This window comes from Neomonachus schauinslandi, chromosome 14 (assembly GCF_002201575.2).
Source record: "Neomonachus schauinslandi chromosome 14, ASM220157v2, whole genome shotgun sequence".
In the NCBI taxonomy this organism is placed as follows: Eukaryota; Metazoa; Chordata; class Mammalia; order Carnivora; family Phocidae; genus Neomonachus; species Neomonachus schauinslandi.
In genome coordinates this window covers 78,685,923-78,708,570 of record NC_058416.1, presented here as the reverse complement: position 1 = coordinate 78,708,570, position 22,648 = coordinate 78,685,923, and the positions used below count along the sequence as shown (strand labels likewise).

General features: G+C 47.9%; 1 protein-coding gene across 1 annotated transcript in view; it reads right to left on the bottom strand.

Moving 5' to 3' along the window:
* The window catches only part of KSR2 (kinase suppressor of ras 2), a 400,684-nt gene that overhangs the window by 71,740 nt on the left and 306,296 nt on the right, over positions 1-22,648 (bottom strand). Inside the window, exons 8-9 of the mRNA XM_044921136.1 lie at positions 10,999-11,064; positions 7,937-8,063 (exon numbers count right to left, since the gene is read on the bottom strand). Of these exons, the coding sequence (XP_044777071.1) occupies positions 7,937-8,063; positions 10,999-11,064 (193 nt within the window). The remainder of the gene's footprint in view (positions 1-7,936; positions 8,064-10,998; positions 11,065-22,648) is intronic.

Below are 22,648 nucleotides of genomic sequence, written 5' to 3'. Positions count from 1 at the left end.
ACTGCCTCCAAGAAAGCGACTTCACTTCTGTGAGCTTCAGTCTCTCCTCGTCCCTCACGTGAGCTAAGAACACCCACCTGCTGGGTCTGCTGTGAAGTTCAGATGAGGTTGCGTAGGCACCTACACCCCTGGGATTGGGCCGAGGCACTTGGTTGTCAGTAAATGGTAGCAATTACGTTGGCGACACAATTCGCAATTAAACTTTTTATCTGAGATTTCTGCAGATTCACATGCAGTTTTTATTTTTTTAGAATTTTTTTTAAGATTTTTTTAAAAAAATATTTTATTTATTTATTTGACAGAGAGAGAGAGACAGTGAGAGAAGGAACACAAGCAGGGGGAGTGAGAGAGGGAGAAGCAGGCTCCCTGCAGAGCGGGGAGCCCGACGCGGGGCTCGATCCCAGGACCCCAGAATCATGACCTGAGCCGAAGGCAGATGCTTAACCGACTGAGCCACCCAGGTGCCCCAAGATTTTATTTATTTGACAGAGAGAAACACAGCGAGAGAGGGAACACAAGCAGAGGGAGTAGGAGAGGGAGAAGCAGGCTCCCCGCTGAGCAGGGAGGCCAATGCGGGGCTCGATCCCAGGACCCTGAGATCACGACCCGAGCCGAAGGCAGACACTTAACGACTGAGCCACCCAGGCGCCCCTCACATGCAGTTTTAAGAAGTAACAGAGATCTTGTGCATCCTTACCCAGTTTTCTCTGATGATTACATCTTGCAAGATTACAGCACAATATCACAACGCAGACATTGAGTGGATACAGCGACGATACAGAACATTTCCACCACCACGGGGATCCCTCACATCGCCCTTTTATAGCTATCCCCACTTGCCTCTCTCTCCTCACCTCTCTCCCTCCCATCTTGAACCCTAGACACCACTAATCTATTCTCCATTTCTCTAATTTTGTCATTTCAATAATGCTATATAAATTGAATCATCATACTTTATGATGTAACCTTTCTGGATTGGCTTCTTTTTTTCACCCATAAGAAGTCTCTGGAGATTCATCCAAGCTGTTGCGTGTATCAATAGTTTGTTCCTTTTGATCGCTGAGCAGTATTCTATGACATGGATGTATCACAATGTGTTTGATCATTCACTCATTGAAGGACAGCTAGGTTGTTTCCCCTCCATGGCTACTGTGGATAAAGCTGCTCTTAACATTCATGTACAGGTTTTATACAAACAAAAGTGTTTATTTCTCTGGGATAAATACCCAGAAGTGCAACTTCTGGACAGCATGGTAATTGCATGTTTAATTTTTAAAGAAAATGCAAATATTGTTCTTTGGAGTGGCTACATCATTTTATACCAATAATGTATGAGTGATTGATTTTCTCTGCATCCTAGCCAGTGTTTGGTGTTATCACAATGTTTTATTTTAGCCATTTTGATAGGAGTGTCATGATATTTCATTGTGGTTTTAATTTGCATTTTCCTAATGGCTAATGATATTGAACATCTTTTCATGTGTTTAATTGCCATCTGTATATCCTCTTTGGTCTCGATTACTGTTAACTATATAATAAGCTTTGAAATCAGACAAAATGATTCCTCCCACTTCATTCTTTTCCAAAATTGTTTTTAGCTATTCAAGTTCCTTTGATTTTTCATATAACTTTTTGAATAATCTTGTCTTTATTTATAAAAAATCTTGCTGGGATTTTGGTAGGAATTGGGAATCAATTTTGAGGAGAACTGACATCTTAACTATGTTGCATCTTCCAATCCATGAATATAGTATGTGTATTAGCTTCCGAATCAGAAAAAGGATTTATGGAACAAGGGTTTATGTCTTTTGCCCATTTTGAGAAGTTTGTGCCCATTATTTCTTAGAGAACTTTTTCAGCCCTGACCTCTTTGTCCTCTCCTTCCAGGACTCTGGTGACACCAATGCTATACCTTTTATTATTGTCCCAAGGGTCCCCGAGGCTCTACTCATTTTTTTAATCCACTGTCTAATTTCTACTGCTCTATCTTCAAGCTCACATATTCTTTCCCTCTGCCCTCCATTCTGTCACTGAGTCTCTCCACTGAGTTTTTAATGTTAATTACTGTATTTCTTGGTTATATGTTCTAAATTTTTCATATGGTTCTCCTTTATATCTTCTACTTATTTGCTGAGACTTTCTACTTCTTTGCAGCAATTTCCTATTTTTTCATTTGTTTCAAGATTGTTCATAATCACTTATTGAAATATTTTTATGATAACTGCTCTAACAATCTTTGTCACAGATAATTCCAAAATCTCACTCGTCTCATCTATTGATTGTCTTATTTCATTCAGTTTGAGATCTTTCTAGCTCTCGGTGTGACAAGTAATTTTTCACTGAAGCCTGGACACCTGGGTATTAGGTTGTGAGACTCTGGGTCTTACTGAAGCCTTTGGCTTTAGCTGGCTTCCTATGACACCGCCCTAGCAGGGAAGAGGGCGTGTGCTGTCTTGTTATTGCTGGGTAGGGGCAGATGCCTAGGCTCTCTGCCTCTGTTGGCACCCGAGGGCAGGAGGGTTCCTAATTGTTGCTGGGTGGGGGTGGGAATTTCAGCTCCTTCATAGGCCTCCACTGATACACTCTTTTTGGGAGAAGTAGGAATGCCTTATTACTACTCCCCATGTAATCCACTGACACCAAGGACAGGGGAATAGCTTCATTAATGATGGGTCATGGGAAAAGTCCTGACTCTCCACCAGGCCTCCAATCACCCTACCTCATCAGGAAGGGGTGCTGCATTATTGCTGGATGAGGGGGCTCACAGTCCCCAACACAAACCAGGCCACTTCACATCTTCAAGGCTTGGGACATGCTATTATTTCTACTTGGAATATCTGCCTAGAAGACACAGCTCACCTCTCCCATCCTCTGAGAAGTTCCCCTGACCCCTGCTCCACCAGGTAAAGCACATCATTCACTCCTAGTGCTAGCTCTGCATTACTCCCTTGGCTTTAGCTGTTGCTTCTACCTGGTCACTTCTCAGCCTACTTGTTTGTCTCATCCTCTAGGCTGGGAGCTCCCTATACTCAGCACTTAGAAATATGCCAGGCACAGTATGGTCCTTCCACTGGATGGAAGGACCAACAATGAAGGAAATGATGCAACCAAGATGAAGGAAAACAAGAAAGAAATGAAGGGAGGGAGGGTTGGAGGAATGAAGAGGAGAGAGGGAGGGAGGAAGAAGATTTATCTCCTACTAGACTGTGTCTTATTCCTCTTGGAATCTGCAGAACTTAGCACAGGAATAAAAATGTAAGAGGTAGCAGTAAGTGTTACATGAATGAGTGAATTAATGGAAACGAAGGAGAACTGGAAGGAGAGATAAAGGGAGGGAGGGGAGGAAGAACTGTGTTTATAGAGAAAGGAATTATCTCTACCTCCTTGAGAGTAGGAATTAGGTCTTTCTCATCTTTGTAGTTCAGGGCTGTTGTGAATACACAGAATCATCCCAAGAGAGCATAGCATATGCTGCCCATATTCCAGGCCGAATTGCCACAATAGGAGGGGAAATTCCTTCTTCAGGTCAGACCCAGATCTATAGCCCGATGGGACCAGCAACTAGAGGTTGCATTCCAAACTCTACCAAATCATTGCGGGAAGGGCTAGTAGCATAATTCCTCTTTCTGAGCACAGTTAAGATGCAGAAACATCCTTCAGAGACCTCGCAGTCCAACCCCTTCTTATTCTGTAAATGGGGACACTGAGACTTGGAGAGTAGGGAGAGACTTGCTGGAGTCATACAGAGAGTTGATGGCCCAGGTCTTAACCTCCAGCCCAGCAGCAGAAACATAAGATTGTGCCAAGTCACAAGAAATTCACATCTGACTCTGGGAATCAAACAGAAGCATGCTCATCTCCCAGGTTCCCATTCCACCCAGTTGTGCACTGGTCTGGACATGGTGGTGATGGTAACTGCCTCTCTCATGGACTTTTCCTAAGGAAATTGTCCCTACCCTCCAACCCAATAGATGGTGCTGAATAGACAGTCCTAAACAGCCAGACTTGTCTTGTGACCTCCAGAGCCCACCCCCAACGCAGGACCACAGGTCAGAACAAGATGGCAGCGGCCCATGACTATGACATGGAATGAAAAGTTGAGCTGGCCAACAGGAAGAAGAGCAAACAACATTAGCAGCACAGGCAGAGAGGAGACGAGGCTCAAAGAGAACAGAAGAGCCACAACAGGCCAGAAAACAAATAAGCCAAGGTTGTGAGAAGGAGGAACTATATGGTGGCAGAAGCAATGACACGGAGAGAGGAAGGTAGAGGACAAGGAAACCAGTCAACAGTAACAGCCTGGAGCAGACCCACAAAGAGTAGCTGAGTCAAGGTCATGATGGAAGAACAGAACAACGATTCATGGTCTTGCTGTAGGTCCAAGTGCAAGACCAGCTAAAAAGGGCAAGCCGGCATGCAGCTGCTTCAAATAGCAGCATGGAAGCAGGCAGATCTGCAACCTTGGACACCACTGCAGATGGGGTTTTGATGCCTTGATGTGGAAGCGTAAGTGTTGTAGACTGGTCCCCCAAGGAGCTGGCAGAGGCTGCTATTTCTCCTCCTCCTCTTCTGGCTCCTCTGCCATCTCCTCCTCTCTTCCTCTCTTCCTCCCTCTGCCTCTTTCTTCCTCCTCCTCCTCCTTCTGCTCTTCTTCCTCCTCCTCATTCTGTCCTCTTGGTCATCAAGCCATTCCAGGCCCTGAGTAGCCAGTGTCGGACTAAATCCTTTACACATATCATTGCATCTAATCCTTTCCATGATCCCAATCACATCTGCAATCATCCTGCCTCTTTTGCAGGGATGGGGGGGGAGGGGGAAACTAAGGCAGAGAGAGCTTGCTATGACCAGTCAATGAAGGAACAAAGTTCCAAGCCCAGGCCTTCTGACTCCAAAATGCACACTCTAACTCTTCTGTTGGGAGAAAAAGCTAGGCTTTTTGTGAACCTGGATTGACTGAGCCAGACAGGAGAGGAGACAGAGCAATGAAAAGGAAGTCTTCAGACCAAATTGGCTCAGAAATCTATTGCACTAACCACATCATTGCCTGACAAAAAGAATCTGTGTGAAGCCAGTGAAGAGAAAGAGAGGAAAAAATAACCCAGCCCTGTGATAGATCCTGTCCACCTTCAAGTCAAAGCTGCTTTCTAAATAGAGGTTAATTTATTTCTCTTATCAAATTCTCCTGCTGGCAGACAAGCAGAGCGATGTCACAGTCACTGATCTATCTGACCTGTGTTTCTGTCCCATCTGATCGAGAGGCTCATGGTGCCTGCAAAGCCAGAGGGGAAGATCTTGAGCAACCCGCCCCCTAAGATGTCACAAAGAAAAGGATGGGTTATAGACATGCACAGTTACTTCTCAGGAGCTGTACCATTTGAGTCCCCGAAGCACCCCCAGAGATGGGGATCCCTTCTTCTAGAGACCTATATGTACTGTTTGCAAATAACAAAGGAGATGTGGACCCCTCCTGGCATTTGGATTGGAAGCCCAAGATTGAATCTGATAATAGTATCTAGAATTTCCTGGGCGTTTACCAGGTGCCAGGAACCATACTAAATGCTTTTATGTTGATTTTTCATTTCATCCCCAAAACAACTCTCTGAGGTTGGTGCTCTTACTAGCCACCATGGACACATTATTTTTTATTTTTTAAAGATTTGATTTATTTATTTGAGAGAGAGCAAGTGAGTATGAGCAGGGGAAAGGGCAGAGGGAGAGGGAGAGAGAGAAGCAGACTCCCCACTGAGCAGGAAGCCAGACCCAGGACCCTGAGATCATGACCTGAGCTGAAGGCAGACGCTTAACTGACTGAGCCACCCAGGCGCCCCCACCATGGACACTTTAAAACATGGCCTCAAATTCCTTGGACTCCTCCCACGGACAGGTGGGATCTATGCCTCTCCCCTTGAATCTGAGCAGGAGCGTGACAGCCTCCATCAGTATGGTGTATATATATATACCAACCCTTGGCTAGTGACAAATCAAGACAGTGTGCTGCCTTTTATAATGCTAGCTTATAAAATCCCTGGTTGGCCAAAACACTTGCTCTTTGGGCCCTCACCTGCCAGGTAGGAGACTCGCTACCCTGAAGCTACCATGAGGAAGCTCAAACCATAAGGCAAGTCCACATGTAGATGCTCTCACTGAGTCTCCGCTGAACCCTGCCTGTGATGCACCCCAGTCCAGACACCAGACAGGTGAGTGAAGAAGGCTCTAGATCAGGGGTTGGCAAACTTTTCCTTGAAATGGCCAAATGGTAAATATTTTAGGCTTTGTGAGACACGTGGTCTCTGTTAGAAGCACTCAATTCCCGATTGTAGTGTGAAAGCAGCCATAGACAATATGGGTATGGCTCATTCCAATATAACTCTATTCACAAAAATGGGTGCAGGTGCTGGGCTGGTTTGGCCTGTAAGCCACAGTTTGCCCATTTCTGTTCTAGAAGATTCCAGCCCCCAGCTGTGTGGGTTTTCCCAGGTGAGTCCCTGAACGTCATGGAGCAGAGCCCAACCATCCCTACTGTACCCTGTCCTAATTCCTGACCCACAGACTCCACGAGCATCATTAAAAGGCTATGGTACACCAGTAAGTTTGAGGTGCTTTGTTGTACAGCGGTAGATGACTGGAACACACCCATTTCACATACAGGAAAACTGAGGCTGAGAAAGATTAGTGGTTTGTCCAGAGTCTCACAGCTAATAAGTGGGGGAAGCCGAGGTCGACAGCAAGGTTCGCCTGACTTCAGAGGCCAAGCTCTCAACTGCTTATATGATGCCACAAGGAGCCAGATGGTGAATGGCTGAGAGCTAGTAGTAAAAACGGTGGGTGATAGCATGCTCGAGAAAGAACATATGGGCTTTGGTGGGGAGGCATGCAAAGGGAGGTCAGAGATGGAGCAAGGGGCCAAATTACACATGGCCTTGCGGTCTACAGTAAGGAGCCTGATTTGTTTTCTAAATGCAGTAGAAAGCCACTGGATGGTTTTTAAGCAGAAGGGGACAGGATTCAAATTATGTTCATTAGGAATTACTCTGGCTGCTGTGTGGAGGGTGGGCTGGGGAGGGACCAATGCTCTCTCCAGCTGATGCAGAGAAGTGAGACTGAGTCTTGCCAGTGAGAGGTCACTCAGCCATCTGGATGCTCCTCTGGGTCCTGAACAGGTGGTGACTTCCCATGGGCTTGGGTTGATCTACACTTTACGCACTTTCCACATAATGCACAAAAGCACTGGGGAGCTTGAGAAATCACGTGTTGGCATGTGCAGGACGCAGCCTTTGCCTCCTACCGTAAGGCTGCAAGTCTCCCTGGGATAGTTCTGATGCAGTCCAACCAACAGGCCAAACACAGGATGTGGAAATCACACTGGAAATTTCCACACCACAGTGGAGAGAAAGATGCACAGAGAGCCTCACTGGTGACCACTATGTGAGGAGCAGCCAGAAGCCAATCAAACTGGCTGAGGCTCAGAGCCTCAGACCCCCATGTATCCATCCACCGAGTCTCCAGCAGGAGCTCAGAAATAGACACCCCCCCCCATCTCTTGGAGGTCTGATTCAACAGCTGTGTCAGCCCAGAACCATCTGCGAAGTTAATCCTGGCAGATGGTGGAACATCTCACAGAGCAAAAAGGAGGGGTCTGGACCACTAAGGACCCTGCTCAGGCTCTCCTGTGCTCCCTACTGCCCCCTCCTTGACAGGCTCATTCATTCTCACTTCTGTGTGCTCTCTCTCTAAATCAGATTTCTGGCACACTGACTCTCCACTGATGGCTGGATGCCCCCCAAGCTTTACTTGACACAAACCACACGGAAGGAGGAGAGCCCAGGTGGGCTGGGAGGTGACGGTTCTCAGAGCCATCCATGCAAGCCCCGCCCCCACCCCTCCCTGGCAGCGGTGGGCCCCAGCATGCCCCGACCCAGCAGGACCCCAGCCTCACCTTGCTGATTTTGTTGGTTTTGGGGAGCGTCTGGCTGATGTGCAGGTCCGAATACCGGGGTGGCTTTCGTAGAGGGTTGTTGATGTCACATGGGACGGACTCTGTTCGGACTAACCTTGCTGGATCCGTAGGGGTAAAAACAGCAATTTGGGAATTTAAGTACCACTTTGGTTTTATACGGCTAGGCCAGGAAAGCAGAGCTCAGACCCCACCCCGAAGGCCCGCCCCCCAGGAGCAAGAGGGAATTCTCCAAAAATGATAGTCGTCTGTCATGGTAGTAAGATCAGGTGTTCTCTGGTTTCTGAAATTTTTATAGTGTCAATAAATAACTTGTCAATTAGAAATTTTAATAATAAAACTGAAGCTATCAGGTTGTTTTCAATACCATAATTGTTTCACACTGGGGTTCATTTCAGACTCGACCCTCCTTTGAAATACAAGAGGTTCCTGATTCCTTATGGTCTGCAATCAACGGACAAGCTCAGAATGGTCATCTGTCCCTGCCCCCATCTAACTTTTGTGTTGGGATCCTCCTTTGCTACTTGTGGAATTTCTCAGGCCTGAGCAGCCTGTTGCATGTCAAAACACATGTGTCCTAAACAAGGCCACCGGGACCCCGGAAAGGAAGGCTTAGTATGTCCAGACCTCTCCTCAATATCATCCCTGAAGGCATACAAAAAGCTGGGCTCATAGCTAACGCTAAATAAATGCTTCCTGATCCAAACCACACTATCCAAGCTCCTCTTCCGGTTACCCCTCTGTTATTACTACTACTTATAGGGACCATGGGGAGGGGCAAATTGAGAAGCTCAAATTCAAATTTGATGCTTGGCAGAGTTACTTGTTAGCTGTTTTTATTGCACAGGGTGTGGGGCATTGGTGGAAAAGTTAAAGCTTTGCACTGACCCAGGGATTTAATTTCTCTGCTTAGCCTGAGCTGCCATCTCCATGGAAACCAACTATATTTTAAACTTCCTATCAACAAGGGTGGGGAGGTGGCGAGGGGGAAGCAAGAAGCTGGCGGACTTCTGGAAAGATCCATTGCTTTCGAACGTACAGGCACCTGCTGCCTTTGAGCTTTGAGCGAAGGGGGCATGGCTATGAAGGTGGGTGGGGGAGGGAGCCCTTCTTCAGATGTCAGCCTCCGAAAGCCGGTCGCCATACAGCAGGCTGGTTCTGGTCTCCACATGGGAGTTGGGCTCCAGCAGAGTCCACTACGGAGAGGAATTTCTCCAGTGACACTGACCCAAGACAAGGGCTCAAGAGCTGTGAGAATTCAGGTTTAAAAATAGCCTCCTTGAGTGTATACAGTTGTGCAAGGAACAGATGGTTCTTAATTAAGGATGTGGGTGGGAAGGGGCTAAAGGGCTGAAGACCTTTCCTTTACTTGCAATTTCCTCTCCTCGTGGAGGTAAGCAGTGCAAAGATCATCAAAAACCAACACCCCTGGGCTTTGGAACACATCCCAGGATTTTGGCAGCACATTGCTTCCTTCTTTACATTTCCCTTGGGTTCATTCTAAAACTGGGCAGATTCCCCAGAGCCTACACTGACTAAGGCCAGGGGAGCTGGGCAGGACACAGCAGGGACCAGGAGGGACTCTGTCCCAGATCAGCAGGTTGTATACTGTGACGTTGGCTCCAAGACTCCATCCAACCTATAGATGGAGGGTGACAGGGAATTGGCCAGCAAGAATTTTAAAACTTAGTAAGTTGCTAGCATCTTAATACAACTTTTCTTTGAACCGCAAGAAAAATGCAGAGCAGGTCCACATTGCCTCCATCACTGGTGGGGCAGCTGTCCTCTCTACACAGTGCCTGGGCCCCCTCTCCACTTTGCATAGCTTCATATGACCTTCTCTCATTTCGGATCCTTGCTTGGCCCTAGTGGCACCTGAGATGGCAACTTCTACTCTAGAAACTTGCTTCTTAACTTGAAGGGGCAGAGGAACGGCCCACAGATGCTGTGAAAGATGCAGATTCTGCTTCAGTAGGTCTAGGGTGGGGCCAGAAACTGTGCATGTCAAATGCCACCGCTCCCAGGGGATTCCATTGTTGCCAATCCACGGACTGCACTTTGAATAGCAAAGGTAGGGACCAGTGATACCCAACAGAACTTTCAGCCATGAGGAAAGTGTTGGTTATCTGCAGTATCCAGTGTGGTAGCCACCAGTGGCTACTGAGCCCTTGAAATGTGGCTGGTGTGGCAGAGTAATTGAATTTTTACTTTTATTTCATTTAAATTAATCTAAATTTAAATAGTCAGATGTGGTTAGCAACTGCTGTATTGAAGAACACAGACCTAGAGGGTCCCCCGGTGAATGAATTGCAAAACAGATAATAGAAGTCAGCGATAACTACACCATGAGACAAGAGTCAGGGGAACTATTTTGAAAGCTAGCCTGCAAGGTTTTCCAAGGAGATTCTTCCTATCGAGTCCTTGGCAGGCAAGACAAAGGCTTTCTTTCCAGTCTTTCCTTTGCACTCAATTGGTCTTGCTTTTTTTTTTCTCCCCAAGGTAAAAGGCTGGCAGTGGCTCTCCCAAGAGTAGCCGGCTTGGACAGTTTGGCCCAGACACTCCCAGGGCCCCAGGGGACAGAACACAGATGGCCCATACCCAGAAACCCAAGCCCGACCCCTCCCCACACCCACCTCTGCAGGGCCAAATGATTGAGTCTAAAGAGCACATCATGGGGAACACTCAAGCCAGCACTCTTTCTAAGTGTGAAGGAAAAGCAATGAGATTGGGGGAAAAGAGAGGAGAGTGGAAATTAGGAGAGCAGACAAGAATGAGAGAAAAAGACTTAGGAAGGGGGAGACAAATCTGGGGGCTAAAGTATCAGAGAGACCAGCAGAGGGGCAAGGAAGAGGGACAACAGGCACTGGAGATGGATGAAGGAGACAGATGTCAGGAAGAAGAGTGTCAGAGGGGAAAAAAATAGGCAAGTATCAGGGGATTAAGAGGTACCCAGAAATGGCCTGGATGGGACAGCTATCTCCAAGGGTCTGCAGGAGCCCCCACCCCAGCCTACCCCTAGGGCAGCAAATGTTAAATACTTACCTCCTCGGTGGATGATCAGGAGATGACAGGGAGGGGCTTCTTTGGTGCATTTGTTGTGGCACTTTAATCTGAGAGAGAAAGAGAGAGAAGGATGGAGAGATGGGTGGGTGGATGGATGGATGGATTGAAGGGATGCCCTGGTGGTTTAGAAAGCTCTGGAAGCTGTGGATACCAAAATATGAGATGAGATGGGGCAGCTAAAGTATTTCCTTGACACCTAGGAAATTAACTCTGGAGAAAGTCTGTTGTCATTTCACTCTCCAAGGCCAGACCTGGGTGGTCCAGGTTGGGTAGCAACTCCTTCACCAACTGTGTCCACTTAGACTTTATGCTTTGAAAGATATTTTTGAAAAAAAAAAAAAAAGAAAGAAAGAAAGATATTTTTGCCCTTCAGTCTCTATTTTTTTCTTTTTTGTTTTAGAGAGAGTGAGAGTGTGTGAGAGTGAGGGGATGGGGGAGGGGCAGAGAGAGAGGGAGAGAGAGAGAGAGAATCTTAAGCAGGCTCTGAGCCCAACACAGGGCTTGATCTCATGACCCTGAGATCATGATCTGAGCCAAAATCAAGAGTTGGACACTTAACTGACTGAGCCACAGTCTGTATTTTTTATCTTCATCATCATCATCATCATCATCATCATCATCATCATCATCATCATCATCACCCAATCCTAATAACCATCCAGTGTTTACTTGTAGACTCATCTGCCAGCCATTGTACTAAACATAATAGAAATGTTATGTTATTGGATATTTATAACAGCCTTACACAACGGATTATTATCATTCCCATTTTACAGATAGAAAAACAAATTAACTGAGCTTTCCTGGCAGAAAACTTGGATCGGTGGTGCCAAAGGCGGCCTCTCATTTTTCTTAAAGGCTTAAGCAGCAGGAGACAGCTAAGCAAGGTTTCCGTTTAGGATGAGATTGGTGACGGGTATTCAGTTTTAGAGGTATGAAGAGTTTACAGTCAAAATGTTCTCCTTTGAGACAATGTCACCTTGCTCTTCCCCAAAGAGTTGCCAGGCTTCCAAAGGATTAAAAAAAAAAAAAAAAACCAACTAATTGTGACCCGGCTTTGTCTTTTTCCTTTAGAGTTTATGTCAGTCGGAAGAATACACACTGTGGCAGATGCTTTCGGTGCCCTGTGCGCATCCCTTTGGGTTCCCTTATCATTTTTGTGCAAGCCAGCATCACTTCCAACAGCTGACATTCTTGCCAGAAGGCACCCATAGCCTGCTTAGAGGTTTCATATTAAAAAACTCTCTACCGGGCGCCTGGGTGGCTCAGTTGGTAAAGCGACTGCCTTCGGCTCAGGTCATGATCCTGGAGTCCCGGGATCGAGTCCCGCATCAGGCTCCCTGCTCGGCAGGGAGTCTGCTTCTCCCTCTGACCCTCCTCCCTCTCATGCTCACTGTCTCTCATTCTCTCTGTCTCAAATAAATAAATAAAATCTTAAAAAAAAAAAAAACAAAACTCTATACCGAGAGGTGGGAGCTTTAGATTTGCCCTCAATCTTCTTGCCCTCCAGGGATTTGATAGTTCTCTCTAACAATGATTTGAATGTCCAGTCATAGACTCAACTTTGACTCCCCCCATTAGTCTCGCTCAGTGGTTCTCAAAGTGCAGTCCCAGGACCGGCAGCATCAGCACCAGTGGGCTTGGAACTTTTCAGGAATGCATCTTCTGGGGCCCCCCCACCCCAGATCTGACGAAGCTGAGACTCAGAGCTGAAATGCAGTAACCTGTTTTAACAAGCCCTCTACCTGAATCTGATACGTGCTCAGGTGTGAGAACCACCGGTCTCGTTGATTGTTTTGGAATGTCTACGCACGTTTCCCCAATTTTTCTTGTCTTCAGTCTCGCGGCCCTGGTAGGGCACTGGATTCCTCTCTGAGATGGAAAAGTTAGACCTGGGGCCCCTTGGAGTGCAGAGGGGAAGCAAGGAGGGATGCAAGAAACAGTGCCAAATCACGCCGCAAGAACATCATTAGCCTGTCTCCAATTCGCCTTCACTTTGCATCGGGAGAAGGTTTCTGGAGCTAACACGTCTTTACATTTCTCTACCACATGCTAACCGCAGTCCCAGATTTGGAAAGGCGACTATTGACAGGCAATTTAATAAATGTATTTTTCCATCTGAATATCTTTTTTTTTTTTCCTGTTGCCTCATATTAATGGAAGTGAGGCTGATTTTCCACTCATGGTGACAGGATACACTTTGATCTTTAAAGCCATAAGGAGTAAATAAATAAAAGTACGGCTGCCACACAAATATGAGCAAATCATGACAGGGTGGTGAGCGAGTGACTGAATTAGACGGGGACAAGCTGGCTTACATAATTTGGAATTGTCAGAAAGAAGTGGCAGTTCTAGGCATCGAGAGTCTAAGTCTTACTGGTTGAAAAACAGTAAGAGGTACTACCGGTCACGAATGTCACAAAGACGCTGTGACTCAGAGGAGAACAAGAGCTTTCACTTACGCCGTGCTTGTGAAGTACCAGGCAATGCCCCCCCCGGGGCTTTACACAATTTATATAATCCTTGTAACAACACTAAACAGTAAACAACTATTGTTATCCCCATTTTACGGAGTGAAAAACTGAGACTCGGCAAATTCGGATAACTTGCCGAAGGTCAAATAGCCAGTAAGAGACAGAGGCCCCAAGCCCAGCTCTAACCAGCGTGCAGATGCCTCCAAAACCTCCACTCTTCTTCCTTTACATCTTGGGGGTGGCAGTGAATGAACGGGAAGCTTCCTGGGATCTGTAACCAGCAAAATCAAAAGGTCCTTCTTTGAGATAAGCCTAAGATGTCACCTTGCTCTTCCCCCTACAGCTGCCGGACTTCAGAGGATAATAAAAATCCCACCTGACCACAAATGTGTCTTTTTCCTTTTTTTAAAGATTTTATTTATTTATTTGAGAGAGAGAGAGAGAGAGAAGAGAGCACAAACAGGGGGAGGGGGAGAGAGAGGGGGAGAAGCAGACTCCCCATTGAGCAGGGAGCCCGATGCAAGGGCTCGATCCCAGGACCCTGGGATCATGATCTGAGCCGAAGGCAGACGCTTAACCGATTGAGCCACCCAGGCACCCCTGTCTTTTTCTTTTCTAAAGCCCACAGACTCTCTGACCTACAGGGAAGGTCCCAGCCCCCATGGAGGTCATGGATATTGCATCCAAACCCCAATGGGAAGTTCTGCTGAATATACAACTAGTCTCTCAATCATTCTGCAAAACACTTAACTGGGCTCCGGGACAGGGCAGGTGAAGCCGCTATGTTTATGGGCAGGGATAAAACACACGTAAACAGAGGACAGATCATTGCAGGTGTGGTGAGAAGGAGAAAAAAATCACATGGGGAAATGGGATGGAGAATATGGGAGTGGGAGGGGAAGAGCTTCAAGCCAGAGCAGAAATGTGGGGGCAGGAACAAGCTTGGTGGGGTCAGGCGTCAGAGGTTAAAGGCTGACGAGGCTGAGGTAAAGAGAACAAAGTGATAAAGACACGAGGAAGGGGAGGAAGGCGCGGACAGGGCCCCGGCAACAGGGGCAAGGAGTCTGTATTTGATTGTGGAGGCACCGGGAGGCCACGGGAGGCTCGGGACAGCTGTGACAGGTCAGACTGATGCTTGGGAAGCCCTGAATTGGGGAATCTGCTGATGCCAAATGAGAATGGAACCAAGAAGTGTGTGCACTCATTGCTGTTTGAAACAGCTTGGTTCCACCCTGGAAGCTTCCAGAAAGAAATTTTTCCTTTCTGCCTCTCCCGCCTACGAGTCTTCTCTAACAAGCCCAGCTGGAAGGGGGACGTGCAGATGTGAAGAAGCCTGTTCGCCCTCATGGGCAGCACTCTGATTCGGGGGCAAGTAGTTTCTCGAAACCTCTGGACCCCGCCCGAACCAGGATGGGGCAGGCAAAGCCTCCCGGGACCTCGGTCATCTCCTGCCTCCCCCTGGTGTTTTTCTCTCCAGGATCCCTTGTTGCCTGTCTTCTGCAGTTGTGGAAAAGCCTTCCTTCATCTCTGGGCCAAAGGGTGGGAGATGGAACGCTTGCCCTTCCAGGAAGCATTTCAAAGGGCAGCCCTGGGGATGGGGCCACAGCCACTGCTCATGCAGAAAAGCCCAGAGAACTATCTTTCATGCTAAGACACTTAACCCTTTGCATGGAGGCTCGTACGTCAAGAACTAGCACCGCATGTCCAGGATCTGCTAATTGAGTTGGCAGGATTAGCCTAGCGCTGAAATCACACAGACCCTGGAGGGGCGGGGAAGAGGGATCGAGATGAGGCTTTCGCACGATGCAGACACACCATGCCCCACTTACAAAGAATCGTTTTTCCAGCAGGAAACACACAGGATTCCACTCAAATTAGACTTTTCCTTTCACTGCCCATAGAAGAGCAAACTAGGGGCACACACTGGAAAGATCGACCACCTGCTTCCGAATCTGATCCCACCCCCCGCCGCCCCCCGCAGGCTTCCCTCCTCCACCCCGAGGTTCTGATTTGGTCTGTGCTGGGAACGTGGGTTTTTGGCAAGTGCATGCCGGCGCTCCAGAACCACCCTAGGAGGAGGACATATTCTACTTCCCAAATGAGAGATGTCTAGAAGCTTAGATCTTCCAGAATTCCAGCATTCTCCCCTCCCCCCCAAAAGAGAAATGGGGTCAGGAGTGTATGGAGAAGGAATCTGGGTTCAAAGCCTGACACCACCTCTTCCTGGCCGTGACAACCTGGGGAAGTCGCTGACCCACTCTGAGCTACAGTTTCTTCATCTGTAAAATGGGGGCAAAGACAGTACCTGTATTTTATAGAGAAACAGAGTATCTGTCGTTGCATTGTTGCAGAGAAAACTAATCACGTGAGGTGAACAGGGTGCCTAGGACAATCACCTGAAATAGCAGCTACTTTCATTTTTATTAGGGTAGGTTGTTATTGTTGCGAGTTTGTACAGTAGCTTTCCCCTCAAGCCCCTAAGACCCTTCCTCTTGCTGAATTGTGGGCTGGCTGCCATGCCTGGTGCTTTGAAACACCCATGGGTGGGAGCTGGCTGGGGACTATACCAGTCTCTTCTCCCTTGGGTGGGACAACTCAGAGGTGCACAGACATGGGACTGGACCTTAGCTGCCCAGAACCCTTACTTGCCCTACGAGACACCCAGTACTGGCTGCCTTCCCTTTCCTGTCCTGCTCCCCTCCTCCCCTGATGGTGTGGCCTGGATCACCTTGCAAATAAACCACTTGCCCTTGAATCCTTGTTTTGAGGTCTTTAGAAAGAGGCAAGCCTAGCCAGGACACCATGATGGTTAAAGGAGTTTTGAAACCCAACATGGCCTGTCCCAAAGCTCTCACACCAAGCCCTCTGCTCCTTGTCCCTTGTGTGTCCTCAGCACACAGCCCTTAATGAATTTGGTTCTCCAGATGCTCCGTTCCACCCAGAGGAAAGGGAGGGGTGGGGTGGACGCAGCTGACTGCACAGGACGAAGCTCCCCATCAAACGTGGCCGGGAGGAGCTCCGTGTATTAGCATGGTAACTCTGAACAACACCAGGCACCAGGAAAAGGTCAGATGTGGTTCCAGAAGTGGTGAGAAGCCTGGGTTTCTGAGTAAAGCCAACCTGAGCCTGAATCGCAGTTCTGCCCTTCCCACACGAAGGGGACCTCCGTCTGCCTTGCTGAGTGCCAGGTTCCTCTAGGCAAAACTGTGATGAGGTTCTAACGAGAAAAAGCCTGAGTGGGGTCCACTGAGGCAGCAAATAGGTCAACGTTTCTCTAGGCAGGACTAAAACACACTAGAGTGGACACAGAGGATGCCATGCGAACCTCCTAAACTTTTTTTTTTAACTTTCAGAGCCAATAGGATAAGCTTCAGTTCTCGAGAAAAGTTGCTTACATGGAATATCTCGTTCCCCAGAGGAGCTGCTAGCTAAATGAGACATCCTGTCCATCTGAAAATTAAATATGTGAATTTATCTTGAGGGCAAGATCTGGGTCTTCCTCATCTTTATAGCTCCCGTTCCTTGTGCCCCTTTCAATGCCTGGTCTGCTGGCTGGTTTGCAAAAATGCTGAATAAACACTACAGACAGGGAGGGACAGAAAAGGACAGACAAAGGAAGGAAGGGCAGTGGGAAAGCCATCACACACCACTGGTGTATGGGAGTGAATAGCCTCTATCAAAAGGCTTCTTGAAATGATTCCTGCATTGTTACAAATGGTATCCCCCGCCGTTTATGAAATGCAGGTGTGTCCCTGTCTGCATCCCTTCTCGCTGCCCTCCCTCTCTCCCTCCCCCAACGTGACGGCAGGACAGGGTTTGGCCAGAAGCACACCAGACTTGCATGGACCTTGCCCGGGGAACTGTGGGGGACAAATATGACCCCTTTAGGAGCAGCTTTGTTGTTTCCTTAATGGACTTGTCATGTGCCCCAGCAGCCCTGTGGGGCAGATGTGAGCCCAGAGCCCTGGGATCAGAATGCTAGTCTTCCCTGAAGAGGCGGGCAAGACTCCTGCTGGTGAACACAGTCCCCCATCCATTTCAAATGGTTCATTGAGCTACTGTAATCAATTTACGAGAAGTTGGCTCCAAGCAGCCCAACTCCCCAAGCCCACCTTTCTCTCGTCCACACCAGCTTGCTTGGCAATCCATCTGAGCAGGGCACAGCCTTTCCTTCCCAAGGGCCAATGGTGTGTTTTAAAAACCCAGCCCCCAACATCTGATGGAGAGAACGTTAAAGAAACACCAACTTTGGGCCAGGTGCTCTTGCATAACGTGTTTGCTCTGAACAACAGTACCATGAAAGGTGGATACCATCACGCCCATTTCAAAGTCAGGAAGACTGAGGCTCAGTATGCGGCCCAGTCAGACAGACAGTAAAGGGCAGAGTGGGAATCATTCATTCATTCACACACCCAAAACATGATTGCCTTCCCCCTGCTGTGTGAGGTCCTGGCTGTGTGTCATAAGACAGGGCAAGAATTCTTTCTTCAATCATCTCTCTTGCAAATATTTAGCATGGAGCTCGCCATCCAGGTATGTGAACCCATCTCTTAACTATTTTAAGCATGAACATCTCAGAGCTGCCTCCTAAAAGGATCCCCTGGTAGACCGGAACTGGGTTCTTGGGGCCTTGGGTTGGCAAGAACCACTTTCCCTCCTGAAGTTCCTTTGGAGATCTATGCCACCAACAAATGTTTACTGAGCACTTTCTATGTGCCAAGTACGTATGTGCTAACTCTGGAGATACAAAGAGTGAACAACATAGACACAGCCCTACCCTCAACCAGTTTAAAGTCCCGGTCAGAGAGACAGACAGGTACGTAGCCCAATACAACATAGTTATGTTATATGGAATGATGGTAGAGGACAGGGTGTGGCACTTTGGACCTGAGGGAAGTTCAGGAGGGCTTCCTGTAGGAAGTGGCAACTGAAATGAGCCTGAAGGATAAATGGGAGCTAGCCGAAGTGCGCAAAAGAGATCCAGGCAGGAGCAATAAAAGGCAGTTCAAAGATGTGTTGATTAGTGGGCAGGAGGCCTGCCGCAGGGGTAGACAGCTCAATGAAGCTGGAGCTCTGGGTGTGAGGAGGGAGATCGTGAGAGGGCTGGAAGGACAGATGAGCAAGGGATGGTGCTGTGTATCATCGTGAGCCTGGATTTGCCCTGAGAGCAAGAGAGAACCAAGGAAGGATTTTAAACAGGGAGGTGAAAGCTAGATCAGCATTTTGGAAAGCCTCCCCTCTGGCAGCAGATAGCTACAATTCAAGAGCAACCCTCACTCATTATCTCTCTGACTTCCTGCCTCTCTTTTCTTTTTCCCAGGTCACGGCATTAAGTGCTCCTCAAGGCTTCTCGCAAAATCACTAAACCAAATCATTGCCCCCTTTACCATGGGTCTTGTTTCATTGAATACCCCAACTGAGCAGTTTTGTCTCATCTTGGTTCCCCTGTGGTCTCTCATTTGAGCTGATGCTTCTAGAAATGCCCCCATATGCTCTCAGTGGAGGATATCAAAACACTTCTTCCCCTCCCTGCTGACAACTCAGTGAGGCTGAGCTCTTTGGCCTACGACTGGGTTAGAAAAAAAAACAAAACAAAAAAACCCCAACAACAGAAACGAACAAAGTTGGTGGGGAGTGTTAACATATAAATCATACTGCAAGCTCCAGCAAAATAATGAACAATGTTTAGGAAAACCCAGCACTTCTCTTTGTAAGAGAATACAGCGCAGGAAAGCTGTGCATTTATTAGCTGTTGGAGATGTCCCCCTTCGCATCCTGCAACTTTCCCCAAGAGAGGACAAAGTGACCACAGAGTCTTCTTGGCTCCCAGGACTTGGAGGTGCTCATCAAAACACAAAGACCAGTTGGCCATCTTTCAGTTCAAGAAATTGGGGACAGGATAGCAGGCTGGGGAAGGAGGAGGAAAAGATGATCAGCTCTGGTCCAGGGTCAGGTTGAGAACAGATGTTCATCTTCCATTCTGCCTCTTTGATTCAAGGAGAAGCTGAGTGGGGGCTACCCTTTGTGGCTGGCCTACTACGTGACTGGCCCTTTGCAAAGTGATTAAGAGTCTGGGATCTTGAATCAGAGATACTGGTGGTTCGATGAGCAGATCTACTTACTGGGAGAATTTCCGTTTCATCATCTATAAAATGGGGATGAACAGACCCTACCTTCCATGGTTGTTGCAAGAGTTACATGAGATCATGCATGAAAAGTGTTTAGCAAAATGTCCAGCACTTAGTAAGCCCTTAATACATGATATCATCGGCACCATCATCATCACATTCAATGCCCACCTTGGCATCCAGTAGAATTATAACCCTCCTTCCCCTAACAACTGTAACTGGACCCAAAGTTTTGCATATAATAGGTAAAAACTCACATAAGGGACCACAAATTCCCATTATGATTGTTGCAAAAACAGAAATGTTTCTATTAATGGAAAAGTAAGTTCAGGCTTTAAGCTGGTGATCTCTGAAATGCATGCTCATAATTATATCCTGCCAATATCCTGTGTGTTGTACAAATTCCTGAAGCGTCCAGGAACTTTGCAGCAGCTGTGACATCAGTGCTGATCATCTCCCCAGTTTTTCCAGGGTGGGGAAAATTAGCGCAGCCAGTCGCTCAAACCAACCATGGCTTATTTCGCACTTCTAGCTAGCGCATCACCTGTGGCTGGAGTCACTGTACAAAGCCAGGACATTTTCAGATAAAACATTGTGTTTTGAAGCAGAAACACAGATTAGGAGAACATACGGGGCAAGAAAGGAACCAAGAAGCGCAGAAAAGCCAAGTGATAAAGATCCAGTAACAGAGCAAAACTGGATAGAGGAGTGCACGGCTCATTTAAATGAAAATTAACAAAGTGACAGCTTACAGAAAAAGAAGTAAGTGCAAGCATGCCCAGCCAGGCTACTGAAGGTAGGAGGAAGGATGTACATAAAGGGCTTCCAAACACTGGAATAAAGTGGAAATCCTGCGCTGCTTATCTCAGTTTTCCCAGCTTTCTCTTTACCTTTCCAAGGAAATACTTATGGGTCTCACCCCTACTGAAGTGGGCAGTGACCTAGATTGGAACATATGAAATGTTTCTACTTGCAGAGATCTGCCCCGACCTACCTGGGTCGCCTGGGACATGGGACTTACAGTGCTAACCCCCAGAAAGTCCCAGGCACACTGAGATGTTTGATCACTTTGTTGACTATTTCAGTAATGGCATTCTAACGCTGACCCTCTAGAACCGAATAATGTCTACTTCAGTCCCACTGGTGGGCAGTGACTGATTCGTTATATATACCAGCTGTTCTCCACCAAGGGCAACTTTGCTCCCCCTGGGAAGATCTGGCAATGTCTGGGGACACTTTTGGTTGTCACAACTGGGATGGGGTGTGTGTCTGTGTGTGTGTGTTGGGGGTGCTCCTGGCATCTGGTGAGGGGAGCCAGCCATGCTGCTCAGCATCCTGCAATGCCCAGGACAGCCACCCAGACAAAAAATTATTGGGACCCAAATTTCAACAGTGCCAAGGTTGAGAAATGTTGATATAAATGCTTGAACATGTCCCCTAAGAAGCGGGATGGTTCAGAAAATCCCAAAAGACAAATGGGGAAGAAGCGCTACAGAAAAAGAGAGAATGTGCTAAATTTTCCGGAACTTTGACCACGTATCAACCCAGGGAGGTGATTTAGCAAGTAGTAGGTTTCTCTTCCTACTTTGCATTAATAGAAAATCAGTTTCTACAACTAAAAAATGCTGAACAATTTATTGAAAGATTCTGATTTGAGGGAATCCCCAAGCCATAATGTGATCCGTGCACTCACATGTCTTACCACATCACACGAATGGTTCAGCCTCATTTTATCTCAGAGAGGTTTAGAAACTTCCCCAGAATCACATAGCTGGGAAGTGGCCGAGCCAGGACCTGAACTCAGCTCTCTCTGGCCCCAGGGTGTGCATCCTGCTGTCATTTTATGGTAAAACAACCAAGTTGGGTTCCCTAGATGCAGATCCTGAGATGGATGTTCTCGTGAGTGATATATGGAGGGAGTTCTCCAAGAGAGACTGATTCCATTGTAGGGGGAGCTGGATAGGAAACGGGGGAGAAGCTAAGCAAAGATGCAGTTTCAAGTGACTCTAGTCTCAGCCTGATCCTTCTGGGGCTCTAGACTGTGAATTGGACCACAAAGGGTGTCTGCCCTGAGGCAAGCAAGCTGGCCTTCTGTAACACCTGCCCCAGCGAGTGCCTGGCTCTGAGCCAGTGGGGGAGGGGGAGGCTTCCTCCCAGGCACCACGGGGTGAGGCAGCTGCAATCCCCCAAGAGCAAACCTCCAGGGGAGGTCTCATGTTTGAGCTGTTAGCAGCGGCACCCACAGCCACTGGTAAATGAGGTCACTGGGAATATGAGCAGGACATCCAGACATACATGGATGGGGGAAGGTGGTGCTCTGTGGTCACTAGCTTCATCATCCTGTCTTCAAAGTAGGGGAGTGAGTACTCCTCCCTGGTCTTCGAGAAAAATGAGTCTTAGCAGCTGCAAGGCATTCTGACACCCAAGCCCCTCCTGTCTCAGGCTGTAAGAGCAGGTGACTCGGAGAACGTCAGAACCCCTGGCTTCTGCCTCCCACTTGACTGCCAGAAGGAAAGGCCACCCTGACACCAGCATTGTCCTCCCCAAGGCCTTGCCCTTGGAAACCGACACCCTCCAGCAAGATGACAGCTCCAGCGCCCAGGGAATGGGGCTGGAGGGGGAGCGAGCGGTCCCTACTTCCCAGGCCCGGAACCACAGGGAGCAGCGCCCCTGAGTCAGAGCGGCAGGGCCTGGTACTGCAGCTGCAGGGCAGACTGGGCATTCTCGGGACCCCGCGCCCTGCCAGGTACATGCAACTGCGCAATATGCTCAAGTCCGTCTAAGCCCTGATCCAAGCTTTGCCCGTGCCGTGTCCTCACCCAGAACACCTTTCCCCCTGCTCCACTTAGCTAATTCCCACTCCTCCCTCAAGACTTCAAAGGCTACCAGGAGGGCCTCCCCTGATATGCATGATGTATCCCCCCAGCCAGCCCGGTGTAGCCTGGGCACCTCCCCCTGCAGTAATAATTAACCTACCTGGTTCACCTCCCCCTTCTAGATCCATGTTCCTCACTTAACGCTTCAGTGCA